This window comes from Oncorhynchus clarkii, chromosome 22 (assembly GCF_045791955.1).
Source record: "Oncorhynchus clarkii lewisi isolate Uvic-CL-2024 chromosome 22, UVic_Ocla_1.0, whole genome shotgun sequence".
In the NCBI taxonomy this organism is placed as follows: domain Eukaryota; kingdom Metazoa; phylum Chordata; class Actinopteri; order Salmoniformes; family Salmonidae; genus Oncorhynchus; species Oncorhynchus clarkii.
Genome location: NC_092168.1, coordinates 30,171,934 through 30,184,906, shown reverse-complemented (window position 1 = coordinate 30,184,906; position 12,973 = coordinate 30,171,934). Strand labels below are relative to the sequence as shown.

Genomic DNA, 12,973 nt, shown 5'->3' with positions numbered 1-12,973 from the left:
TAGTTAGAGCAGGTTAGGTTTAGTTGGAGCAGGTTAGGTTTAGTTGGAGCAGGTTAGGTTTAGTTGGAGCAGGTTAGGTTTAGTTGGAGCAGGTTAGGTTTAGTTGGAGCAGGTTAGGTTTAGTTGGAGCAGGTTAGGTTTAGTTAGAGCAGGTTAGGTTTAGTTGGAGCAGGTTAGGTTTAGTTGGAGCAGGTTAGGTTTAGTTAGAGCAGGTTAGGTTTAGTTAGAGCAGGTTAGGTTTAGTTGGAGCAGGTTAGGTTTAGTTAGAGCAGGTTAGGTTTAGTTGGAGCAGGTTAGGTTTAGTTAGAGCAGGTTAGGTTTAGTTGGAGCAGGTTAGGTTTAGTTGGAGCAGGTTAGGTTTAGTTGGAGCCGGTTAGGGTTAGTTGGAGCCGGTTAGGTTTAGTTGGAGCAGGTTAGGTTTAGTTGGAGCCGGTTAGGGTTAGTTGGAGCCGGTTAGGGTTAGTTGGAGCCGGTTAGGGTTAGTCGGAGCCGGTTAGGTTTAGTCGGAGCCGGTTAGGTTTAGTCGGAGCCGGTTAGGTTTAGTCGGAGCCGGTTAGGTTTAGTCGGAGCCGGTTAGGTTTAGTCGGAGCCGGTTAGGTTTAGTCGGAGCCGGTTAGGTTTAGTCGGAGCAGGTTAGGTTTAGTCGGAGCAGGTTAGGTTTAGTCGGAGCTGGTTAGGGTTAGTCGGAGCTGGTTAGGGTTAGTCGGAGCTGGTTAGGGTTAGTCGGAGCTGGTTAGGGTTAGTCGGAGCTGGTTAGGGTTAGTCGGAGCAGGTTAGGGTTTGTCAGTTCAGGGTTAGTGTCATTGCTAGGATTAGGGTAATGGACAGGGTTATGATCAGTGTGTGTATGTTACCAGTGTTGAGCAATGGTCTTGTCTCTTGCAGCAATGGGAACAGCAGTAGTTGGAGCAGCCTGGGGTTAGAGGGAGAGATGTATGAGGAGCACCTGTCCTTCTCTCCTACCGACAGGTCGGTCCATACATACATACATGCATACATACATACACGCACGCACGCACGCACGCACGCACGCACGCACGCACGCACGCACGCACGCACACACACACACACACACACACACACACACACACACACACACACACACACACACACACACACACACACACACACACACACACACACACACACACACACACACACACACACACACACACACACACACACACATCTAACACTGCTATAATGCTGACTGCTAACTCCCACATAGGTGCAGGTTGAAGTTGCCCTCAACCACAGATTTAAGATCAGATCCTATCCCCCTTTACCATTAGAAAACCATTACATAATGTGATCCTGTGTCAGTGGTTAGGGTCAACTTCTACCTACGCCCCCTAATCATTGCATGATGTCAGAGCTGTGATCAGCAACACTGTAGAATGTGACTGTGTATGAGACAACAGCTTCGACCCTCTACAGATCCCTCTTGATAACCATTGAGGACAGAGAATGTCTTTGTCAGTGTGTTCTTCGCCACTATGTCGGCACACAAGTGGAATTAGCCTAGTCAATGGAATCCGTGTGTGTGTGAACCTGCTGCATGTCCTGAAGTGAGTGTGGGAAGGATTGAAGCAGGTTTCTCTGTCTGCCTGTCTGTCTGGCTGCTTGTCTGGCTGGCTGCTGCATGGCTGAATGTGATGACAACAGATCAGTGTTAATCGTCAACAAATCTAGGGAATCAAATATTAGTCCAACACCTATTTTCACTGGCAATTGACGAGACTATAACTGACTAAATAGACCCAGAAAAATGACCACTAAACATAAATGATTTTTTATTTGAGTTGATTAGGTTACGTGGACTGGACAAGAGTGTTTTGTAGAGCACGTAGTTCTCGACAAAACAGTGGGAAGGATACGGCACACATCCTAGCCTATATCAGCTGGTGAGCTGCAGGGGAGCAAGCAATGAGTGTGGGCAGACAGGCTCCTCCTTCCAATTATACACATCGCGCAGGCGACTGTCTTGTAGCGAACCAGTTAGATACCCTTTGCCTGGTTTAAGAAACACCAGCTGCTTTAAGAAGTTAAAAACAATAGCAGCCTTTAGTTTAAATTAACATGCCAGCTATATTTTTCTCTCCCTTCAGTATAGAAAAGTCTCACTCAACCCCCGCACATTCCCCACTGTATTTCATAGCCAGGTTCTGTAGCCAACGTACTTGCCAAGTCTCCCTCTTTTCCTCAGAGAAAACAGCTTGATTCTAGCCATTACTCTTCAAATGATATTACCTGTAATACAGCCGCAATGTTTGTTTCTTTCTATCATCCATTGGCGGTCTTATATTCATAAAGCATATCTCGGGCTGTTTTAAAACTTAGCTACTTGCGGACCGGACCGTTAACCACTGGTTTAGGCTACACCTCATTAGCTAGCTATAGCTAACAACCTCGTTCAGCAGGATGCAATGTTTTGGAAAGTTCAGATAGAAATATGCTATGTAGAACAAACATGCCTCTGACATGTTGAATAAGGAATAACATTGGTTCTTTTCATGGAATTTCCATCTGCAATGTTCAAGAACGTTTTGCAACTGAGCATGGCCCTGACAACATTATCAATACCCTATATGCAAACATTTGGTGGTACAGAAAGAAAGAAAATGGATAGCAAACATTTTATTGACTAAATCACTCTAGCCACTACACTTTATCTGACTGCTTAACTTTATCTTGAGTTGATGTGGACCCAGTGACTCGGACATGGGGACTCGGACTTGAACACAGGGGACTTGGGACTCGATTCAGACTTGAGATTTAGTGACTCGACTACATCACTTGGCGAAACAGTCATTAGCTCCCCCGTTCAACGTCCGTAGCCCCAATTCTCCTTTTAGGCATCATAGTGGCTGTAGCGTCGGTTGAACGTTGATAACGATGTCAATGACGGGACGAGTGATGGAGGTGTAACCCATACGACTTCTCCAATACTTTCCTGCACCATCTGGTGATTGTGCCTCTCTCTCTCTGTCTCCTCTCAATTCAATTCAAGGGCTTTATTGGCATGGGAAACGTGTTAACATTGCCAAAGCAAGTGAGGTAGATAATATATAAAGTGAATATATAAAGTGAAATAAACAATAAAAATTAACAGTAAACATTACACATACAGAAGTTTCAAAACAATAAAGACACTACACATGTCATATTATATATATATTATATATACAGTGTTTTAACAATGTACAAATGGTAAAGGACACAAGATAAAATAAATATGGGTTGTATTTACAATGGTGTTTGTTCTTCACTGGTTGCCCTTTTCACGTGGCAACAGGTCACAAATCTTGTTGCTGTGATGGCACTCTGTGGAATTTCACCCAGTAGATATGGGAGTTTTTCAAAATTGGATTTGTTTTCGAATTCTTTGGATCTGTGTAATCTGAGGGAAATATGTCTCCTCCGGACTCATAATGTTGTATTATTCAGTATGGAGATATTCTACTGTAATGGGGTCTCCCCTTGGATTCTAGTTTGTTTTTGGTCATACATTGGGCAGGAGGTTAGGAAGTGCAGCTCAGTTTCCACCTCATTTTGTGGTTTTCTATCTCTTGCTCTTGCTCTGTCTCCTCTCTCTCTCTCTCTCTCGCTCTCTCTCTCCTCTCGCTCTCGCTCTCTGTCTCCTCTCGCTCTCTGTCTCCTCTCGCTCTCTATCTCCTCTCGCTCTGTCTCCTCTCGCTCTGTCTCCTCTCGCTCTCTCTCCTCTCTCCTCTCTCTCAATTCAAGGGGCTTTATTGGCATGGGAAACATGTGTTAACATTGCCAAAGCAAGTGAGGTAGATAATATACAAAAGTGAAATAAACAATAAAAATGAACAGTAAACATTACACTCACAGAAGTTTCAAAACAATAAAGACATTACAAATGTCATATTGTGTATATATACAGTGTTGCAACAATGTACAAATGGTTAAAGTACACAAGGGAAAATAAATAAGCATAAATCGCTCTCTCGCTCTCTTGCTCTCTGTCTTGCTCTCTGTATTTCTCTCTCTCTCTCCTTTCACTCTGTCTGTCTCTCTTGCTCTCTCTCTTGCTCTCTGTATTTCTCTCTCTCTCTCCTTTCACTCTGTCTGTCTCTCTTGCTCTCTCTCTTGCTCTCTGTATTTCTCTCTCTCTCCTTTCACTCTGTCTGTCTCTCTCTTGCTCTCTGTATTTCTCTCTCTCTCCTTTCACTCTGTCTGTCTCTCTCTTGCACTCTGTATTTCTCTCTCTCTCCTTTCACTCTGTCTGTCTCTCTCTTGCTCTCTGTATTTCTCTCTCTCTCCTTTCACTCTGTCTGTCTCTCTCCTGCTCTCTGTATTTCTCTCTCTCTCCTTTCACTCTGTCTGTCTCTCTTGCTCTCTGTATTTCTCTCTCTCCTTTCACTCTGTCTGCCTCTCTCCTGCTCTCTGTATTTCTCTCTCTCTCCTTTCACTCTCTGTCTCTCTCTTGCTCTCTGTATTTCTCTCTCTCTCCTTTCACTCTGTCTATCTCTTTCTTGCTCTCTGTATTTCTCTCTCTCTCCTTTCACTCTGTCTGTCTCTCTCTTGCTCTCTGTATTTCTCTCTCTCTCCTTTCACTCTGTCTATCTCTTTCTTGCTCTCTGTATTTCTCTCTCTCCTTTCACTCTGTCTATCTCTCTCTTGCTCTCTGTATTTCTCTCTCTCCTTTCACTCTGTCTATCTCTCTCTTGCTCTCTGTATTTCTCTCTCTCCTTTCACTCTGTCTATCTCTCTCTTGCTCTCTGTATTTCTCTCTCTCCTTTCACTCTGTCTGTCTCTCTCTTGCTCTCTGTATTTCTCTCTCTCCTTTCACTCTGTCTATCTCTCTCTTGCTCTCTGTATTTCTCTCTCTCTCCTTTCACTCTGTCTCTCTTTCTTGCTCTCTGTATTTCTCTCTCTCTCCTTTCACTCTCTGTCTCTCTCTTGCTCTCTGTATTCCTCTCTCTCTCCTTTCACTCTGTCTGTCTCTCTCTTGCTCTCTGTATTTCTCTCTCTCTCCTTTCACTCTGTCTGTCTCTCTCTTGCTCTCTGTATTTCTCTCTCTCTCCTTTCACTCTGTCTGTCTCTCTCTTGCTCTCTGTATTTCTCTCTCTCCTTTCACTCTGTCTGTCTCTCTCCTGCTCTCTGTATTTCTCTCTCTCTCCTTTCACTCTGTCTGTCTCTCTCCTGCTCTCTGTATTTCTCTCTCTCCTTTCACTCTGTCTCTCTCTCTTGCTCTCTGTATTTCTCTCTCTCCTTTCACTCTGTCTGTCTCTCTCTTGCTCTCTGTATTTCTCTCTCTCCTTTCACTCTGTCTATCTCTCTCTTGCTCTCTGTATTTCTCTCTCTCTCCTTTCACTCTGTCTCTCTTTCTTGCTCTCTGTATTTCTCTCTCTCTCCTTTCACTCTCTGTCTCTCTCTTGCTCTCTGTATTCCTCTCTCTCTCCTTTCACTCTGTCTGTCTCTCTCTTGCTCTCTGTATTTCTCTCTCTCTCCTTTCACTCTGTCTGTCTCTCTCTTGCTCTCTGTATTTCTCTCTCTCTCCTTTCACTCTGTCTGTCTCTCTCTTGCTCTCTGTATTTCTCTCTCTCCTTTCACTCTGTCTGTCTCTCTCCTGCTCTCTGTATTTCTCTCTCTCTCCTTTCACTCTGTCTGTCTCTCTCCTGCTCTCTGTATTTCTCTCTCTCCTTTCACTCTGTCTGTCTCTCTCTTGCTCTCTGTATTTCTCTCTCTCCTTTCACTCTGTCTGTCTCTCTCTTGCTCTCTGTATTTCTCTCTCTCCTTTCACTCTGTCTGTCTCTCTCTTGCTCTCGCTTGAGTGTGTCTGTTTTGTATGTAATGTGTAATATCTATGTTGGCTGAATTAGGAATTTACATGGACAGATAATTGTTATATATTCTCCTATGTTTGTAATATTTCTGCTGTTGGGAAGAGGAGATGATGTTATGCAGAAAAGTATGTTGGTAGGACAAGGCTTTGTATGTGTGTGTCAGTGATGTATGTTTAGTATCGGTTAATGAGGCAATACAAATGTGATTTGACTAAAATGAAAGGATATTTAGTTGACTAAAATTGCCCACTGATTTAGTCATTTTGACAATAACTAAACTAAGTCATTATTCAAATGACAAGAATGTGACTAAGACTTAATAATATTTTAGTCAAAATGACAAAAAAAAATGAGTGTCAAAATGAGCACTGCAACAGTCATTTCGACCTCCCACCCTAGTCCTGGGGTAAGGGATATCTATCTCTGTAGCCTGTACAGTACAATGCCAAACCCCACCCTAGTCCTGGGGTAAGGGATATCTATCTCTGTAGCCTGTACAGTACAATGCCAAACCCCACCCTAGTCCTGGGGTAAGGGATATCTATCTCTGTAGCCTGTACAGTACAATGCCAAACCCCACCCTAGTCATGGGGTAAGGGATATCTATCTCTGTAGCCTGTACAGTACAATGCCAAACCCCACCCTAGTCCTGGGGTAAGGGATATCTATCTCTGTAGCCTGTACAGTACAATGCCAAACCCCACCCTAGTCCTGGGGTAAGGGATATCTATCTCTGTAGCCTGTACAGTACAATGCCAAACCCCACCCTAGTCCTGGGGTAAGGGATATCTATCTCTGTAGCCTGTACAGTACAATGCCAAACCCCACCCTAGTCATGGGGTAAGGGATATCTATCTCTGTAGCCTGTACAGTACAATGCCAAACCCCACCCTAGTCCTGGGGTAAGGGATATCTATCTCTGTAGCCTGTACAGTACAATGCCAAACCCCACCCTAGTCATGGGGTAAGGGATATCTATCTCTGTAGCCTGTACAGTACAATGCCAAACCCCACCCTAGTCCTGGGGTAAGGGATATCTATCTCTGTAGCCTGTACAGTACAATGCCAAACCCCACCCTAGTCATGGGGTAAAGGATATCTATCTCTGTAGCCTGTACAGTACAATGCCAAACCCCACCCTAGTCCTGGGGTAAGGGATATCTATCTCTGTAGCCTGTACAGTACAATGCCAAACCCCACCCTAGTCATGGGGTAAGGGATATCTATCTCTGTAGCCTGTACAGTACAATGCCAAACCCCACCCTAGTCCTGGGGTAAGGGATATCTATCTCTGTAGCCTGTACAGTACAATGCCAAACCCCACCCTAGTCATGGGGTAAGGGATATCTATCTCTGTAGCCTGTACAGTACAATGCCAAACCCCACCCTAGTCCTGGGGTAAGGGATATCTATCTCTGTAGCCTGTACAGTACAATGCCAAACCCCACCCTAGTCATGGGGTAAGGGATATATATCTCTGTAGCCTGTACAGTACAATGCCAAACCCCACCCTAGTCCTGGGGTAAGGGATATCTATCTCTGTAGCCTGTACAGTACAATGCCAAACCCCACCCTAGTCCTGGGGTAAGGGATATCTATCTCTGTAGCCTGTACAGTGCCAAACCCCACCCTAGTCCTGGGGTAAGGGATATCTATCTCTGTAGCCTGTACAGTACAATGCCAAACCCCACCCTAGTCCTGGGGTAAGGGATATCTATCTCTGTAGCCTGTACAGTACAATGCCAAACCCCACCCTAGTCATGGGGTAAGGGATATCTATCTCTGTAGCCTGTACAGTACAATGCCAAACCCCACCCTAGTCCTGGGGTAAGGGATATCTATCTCTGTAGCCTGTACAGTACAATGCCAAACCCCACCCTAGTCCTGGGGTAAGGGATATCTATCTCTGTAGCCTGTACAGTACAATGCCAAACCCCACCCTAGTCATGGGGTAAGGGATATCTATCTCTGTAGCCTGTACAGTACAATGCCAAACCCCACCCTAGTCCTGGGGTAAGGGATATCTATCTCTGTAGCCTGTACAGTACAATGCCAAACCCCACCCTAGTCATGGGGTAAGGGATATCTATCTCTGTAGCCTGTACAGTACAATGCCAAACCCCACCCTAGTCCTGGGGTAAGGGATATCTATCTCTGTAGCCTGTACAGTACAATGCCAAACCCCACCCTAGTCCTGGGGTAAGGGATATCTATCTCTGTAGCCTGTACAGTACAATGCCAAACCCCACCCTAGTCCTGGGGTAAGGGATATCTATCTCTGTAGCCTGTACAGTACAATGCCAAACCCCACCCTAGTCCTGGGGTAAGGGATATCTATCTCTGTAGCCTGTACAGTACAATGCCAAACCCCACCCTAGTCCTGGGGTAAGGGATATCTATCTCTGTAGCCTGTACAGTACAATGCCAAACCCCACCCTAGTCCTGGGGTAAGGGATATCTATCTCTGTAGCCTGTACAGTACAATGCCAAACCCCACCCTAGTCCTGGGGTAAGGGATATCTATCTCTGTAGCCTGTACAGTACAATGCCAAACCCCACCCTAGTCATGGGGTAAGGGATATCTATCTCTGTAGCCTGTACAGTACAATGCCAAACCCCACCCTAGTCCTGGGGTAAGGGATATATATCTCTGTAGCCTGTACAGTACAATGCCAAACCCCACCCTAGTCATGGGGTAAGGGATATCTATCTCTGTAGCCTGTACAGTACAATGCCAAACCCCACCCTAGTCATGGGGTAAGGGATATCTATCTCTGTAGCCTGTACAGTACAATGCCAAACCCCACCCTAGTCCTGGGGTAAGGGATATATATCTCTGTAGCCTGTACAGTACAATGCCAAACCCCACCCTAGTCCTGGGGTAAGGGATATCTATCTCTGTAGCCTGTACAGTACAATGCCAAACCCCACCCTAGTCCTGGGGTAAGGGATATCTATCTCTGTAGCCTGTACAGTACAATGCCAAACCCCACCCTAGTCCTGGGGTAAGGGATATCTATCTCTGTAGCCTGTACAGTACAATGCCAAACCCCACCCTAGTCCTGGGGTAAGGGATATCTATCTCTGTAGCCTGTACAGTACAATGCCAAACCCCACCCTAGTCATGGGGTAAGGGATATCTATCTCTGTAGCCTGTACAGTACAATGCCAAACCCCACCCTAGTCATGGGGTAAGGGATATCTATCTCTGTAGCCTGTACAGTACAATGCCAAACCCCACCCTAGTCCTGGGGTAAGGGATATCTATCTCTGTAGCCTGTACAGTACAATGCCAAACCCCACCCTAGTCCTGGGGTAAGGGATATATATCTCTGTAGCCTGTACAGTACAATGCCAAACCCCACCCTAGTCATGGGGTAAGGGATATCTATCTCTGTAGCCTGTACAGTACAATGCCAAACCCCACCCTAGTCATGGGGTAAGGGATATCTATCTCTGTAGCCTGTACAGTACAATGCCAAACCCCACCCTAGTCATGGGGTAAGGGATATCTATCTCTGTAGCCTGTACAGTACAATGCCAAACCCCACCCTAGTCATGGGGTAAGGGATATCTATCTCTGTAGCCTGTACAGTACAATGCCAAACCCCACCCTAGTCCTGGGGTAAGGGATATCTATCTCTGTAGCCTGTACAGTACAATGCCAAACCCCACCCTAGTCATGGGGTAAGGGATATCTATCTCTGTAGCCTGTACAGTACAATGCCAAACCCCACCCTAGTCATGGGGTAAGGGATATCTATCTCTGTAGCCTGTACAGTACAATGCCAAACCCCACCCTAGTCCTGGGGTAAGGGATATCTATCTCTGTAGCCTGTACAGTACAATGCCAAACCCCACCCTAGTCATGGGGTAAGGGATATCTATCTCTGTAGCCTGTACAGTACAATGCCAAACCCCACCCTAGTCCTGGGGGTAAGGGATATATATCTCTGTAGCCTGTACAGTACAATGCCAAACCCCACCCTAGTCATGGGGTAAGGGATATCTATCTCTGTAGCCTGTACAGTACAATGCCAAACCCCACCCTAGTCCTGGGGTAAGGGATATCTATCTCTGTAGCCTGTACAGTACAATGCCAAACCCCACCCTAGTCCTGGGGTAAGGGATATCTATCTCTGTAGCCTGTACAGTACAATGCCAAACCCCACCCTAGTCCTGGGGTAAGGGATATCTATCTCTGTAGCCTGTACAGTACAATGCCAAACCCCACCCTAGTCCTGGGGTAAGGGATATATATCTCTGTAGCCTGTACAGTACAATGCCAAACCCCACCCTAGTCCTGGGGTAAGGGATATCTATCTCTGTAGCCTGTACAGTACAATGCCAAACCCCACCCTAGTCCTGGGGTAAGGGATATATATCTCTGTAGCCTGTACAGTACAATGCCAAACCCCACCCTAGTCCTGGGGTAAGGGATATCTATCTCTGTAGCCTGTACAGTACAATGCCAAACCCCACCCTAGTCCTGGGGTAAGGGATATCTATCTCTGTAGCCTGTACAGTACAATGCCAAACCCCACCCTAGTCCTGGGGTAAGGGATATCTATCTCTGTAGCCTGTACAGTACAATGCCAAACCCCACCCTAGTCCTGGGGTAAGGGATATCTACACTGCATTCTGAAAGGATTCAGACCCCTTGACCTTTTCCACATTTTGTTACGTTACAGCCTTATTCCAAAATGGACTACATTGTAGTTTTTTTCCTCATCAATCTACACACAATACCTCATAATGACAAACCTTAAAATGGTTTTTAGAACATTTTGCAAATGTATAAAAACATTTCAAACAGAAATAATATTTAAGTAAGTAATCAGACCCTTTACTCAGTACTTTGGCAGTGATTACAGCCTCAAGTTTTCTTGGGTATGACGCTACAAGCTTGGCACAGCTGTATTTAGGGAGTTTCTCCCATTCTTCTCTGCAGATCCTCTCGAGCTCTGTCAGGTTGGATGTTTAGCGTTGCTGCACAGCTATTTCCAGGTCTCTCCAGAGATGCTTGATCGGGTTCAAGTCTGGGCTCTGGCTGAGCCACTCAAGGACATTCAGAGACTTGTCCCAAAGACTTGTCTGCTCTCTCCCCCTCTGCTCTCTCTCTCTCTCTCTCTCTCTCTCTCTCTGTGTGCGCTCTCAATTCAATTTAAGGTCTTTATTGGCATGGGAAACATATGTTAACATTGCCAAAGCAAGTGAAGTAGATAATAAACAACAACAATTAACTGTAAACATTACACTCACAAAAAGCTTCAAAGAATAAAGACATTTGAAATGTCACATTGTGCTCTCTCTCTCCCCTCTGCTCTCTTCTTTCCCTCTGCTCTCCATTTAATCTCTTTCCCTCTGCTCTCTCTCTTTCTCTCTGCTTTCTCCCTTTCTGCTTTCTCCCTTTCTCTCTGCTCTCTCGCTTTCCCTCTGCTCTGCTCTCTCTTTCCCTCTGCTCTCTCTTTCCCTCTGCTCTCTCTGTTTCTCTCTGCTCTCCCTGTTTCTCTCTGCTCTCTCCCTTTCCCACTGCTCTCTCCCTCTCTGCTCTCTCTCCCCTCTGCTCTCTCTCCCCTCTGCTCTCTCTCCCCTCTGCTCTCCTCCCCTCTGCTCTCCTCCCCTCTGCTCTCTTTCCCTCTGCTCTCTCACTTCCTCCTCTCTGCTCTCTCACTCCCTCCTCTCTGCTCTCCCTCCTCTCTGCTCTCTCTCTCTCCCCTCTGCTCTCTCTATCTCTCTCTCTCCCCTCTGCTCTCTCTCTCTCTCTCTCTCTCTCTCTCTCTCTCTCTCTGCGCTCTCTCTCTCTCCTCTGCGCTCTCTCTCTCTCCCTCTGTGCGCTCTCTCTCTCTCCCTCTGTGCGCTCCCTCTGCTCTCTCTCTCTCCCTCTGCTCTCTCTCTCTCCCTCTGTTCTCTCTCCCTCTGCTCTATCTCTCTCTCTCTCTCCCTCTGCTCTCTCTCTCTCTCTCCCTCTGCTCTCTCTCTCTCTCTCCCTCTGCTCTCTCTCTCTCCATCTGCTCTCTCTCTCCATCTGCTCTCTCTCTGCTCCCTCTTCTCTCTCCCTCCCTCCCTCTCTCTGCTCTCTCTCTCTCTCTCTTCCCTCTGCTCTCTCTTTCTCTCTCTCCCCTCTGCTCTCTCTCTCCCCTCTGCTCTCTCTCCCCTCTGCTCTCTCTCTCTCTCTCATCTGCGCTCTCTCTCTCTCTCTCTCTCTCTCCTCTGCACTCTCTCTCTCTCTCTCTCTCTCTCTCTCTCCTCTGCGCTCTCTCTCTTCCTCTGCCCTCTCTATCTCTTCCTCTGCCCTCTCTCTCTTCCTCTGCCCTCTCTCTTCCTCTGCCCTCTCTCTCTCTTCCTCTGCCCTCTCTCTCTCTTCCTCTGCTCTCACTCCATCTGCTCTCTTTCTCTCTCCATCTGCTCTCTCTCTCTCTCTCCCCTCTGCTCTCTCTCTCTCTCTCTCCCCTCTGCTCTCTCTCTCTCTCTCCTCTGCACTCTCTCTCTCCCTCTGCCCTCTCTCTCTTCCTCTGCCCTCTCTCTCTTCCTCTGCCCTCTCTCTCTCCCTCTGCTCTCTTTCTTACTCCATCTGCTCTCTTTCTCTCTCCATCTGCTGTCTCTCTCTCCCTCCCTCTGCTCTTCTCTCTCACATACACTAACTCTCTCACACACTCTTAGTCTGTTCATCCTCTCTTCTCTGCTCTATTTGCTCTCTGTCACTTTCTTCCTCTTTACACAAGCTGCTCTCTTTGTTCTCCCTCTCTTCTGTCTGTTCTCTGTGTCTCTACTATGGCCTTGTGCAGGTCAGTTCTCTAACCAGTGTAATGTTTCTTACCCCACAGCGACTGCACTGAGGACAAGGAGCTTGAGACCAAGGATGAATCCTGCGGTATGATATAGTTACTTATATCAATAACTGCACCGGATATCCATGGAAAATGGGCTGCTTTATATTCTCTTATTTTTTTACATGAAGCATTTGATAGTTTTGATGGTTAAACTTGGTCTCTATCAGCAGCAACAGTACATACCGTACCATGTTGTCATGTTACACAACCACACTACAAACAGAACCACCTCAGCATGCATCTGAGCAACATGAAAATGTTATCCTTCTAATCCTGACTTCCCTGCTATAGATTAAGAGTGGTTAGACTAGGAGACTTGGCGCTGTG

At 46.4% G+C, this 12,973-nt stretch overlaps 1 protein-coding gene across 2 annotated transcripts in view; it reads left to right on the top strand.

Annotated features, from left to right (window-relative positions):
• LOC139380752 (A kinase (PRKA) anchor protein 11) overlaps window positions 1–12,973 on the top strand; it is a 29,700-nt gene that overhangs the window by 10,301 nt on the left and 6,426 nt on the right. The window contains exons 10-11 of one of the 2 annotated variants that reach the window (XM_071123749.1): window positions 886–969; window positions 12,641–12,687. In XM_071123749.1, the coding sequence (XP_070979850.1) occupies window positions 886–969; window positions 12,641–12,687 (131 nt within the window). The remainder of the gene's footprint in view (window positions 1–885; window positions 970–12,640; window positions 12,688–12,973) is intronic. The other variant, XM_071123750.1, reaches the window with a different exon arrangement.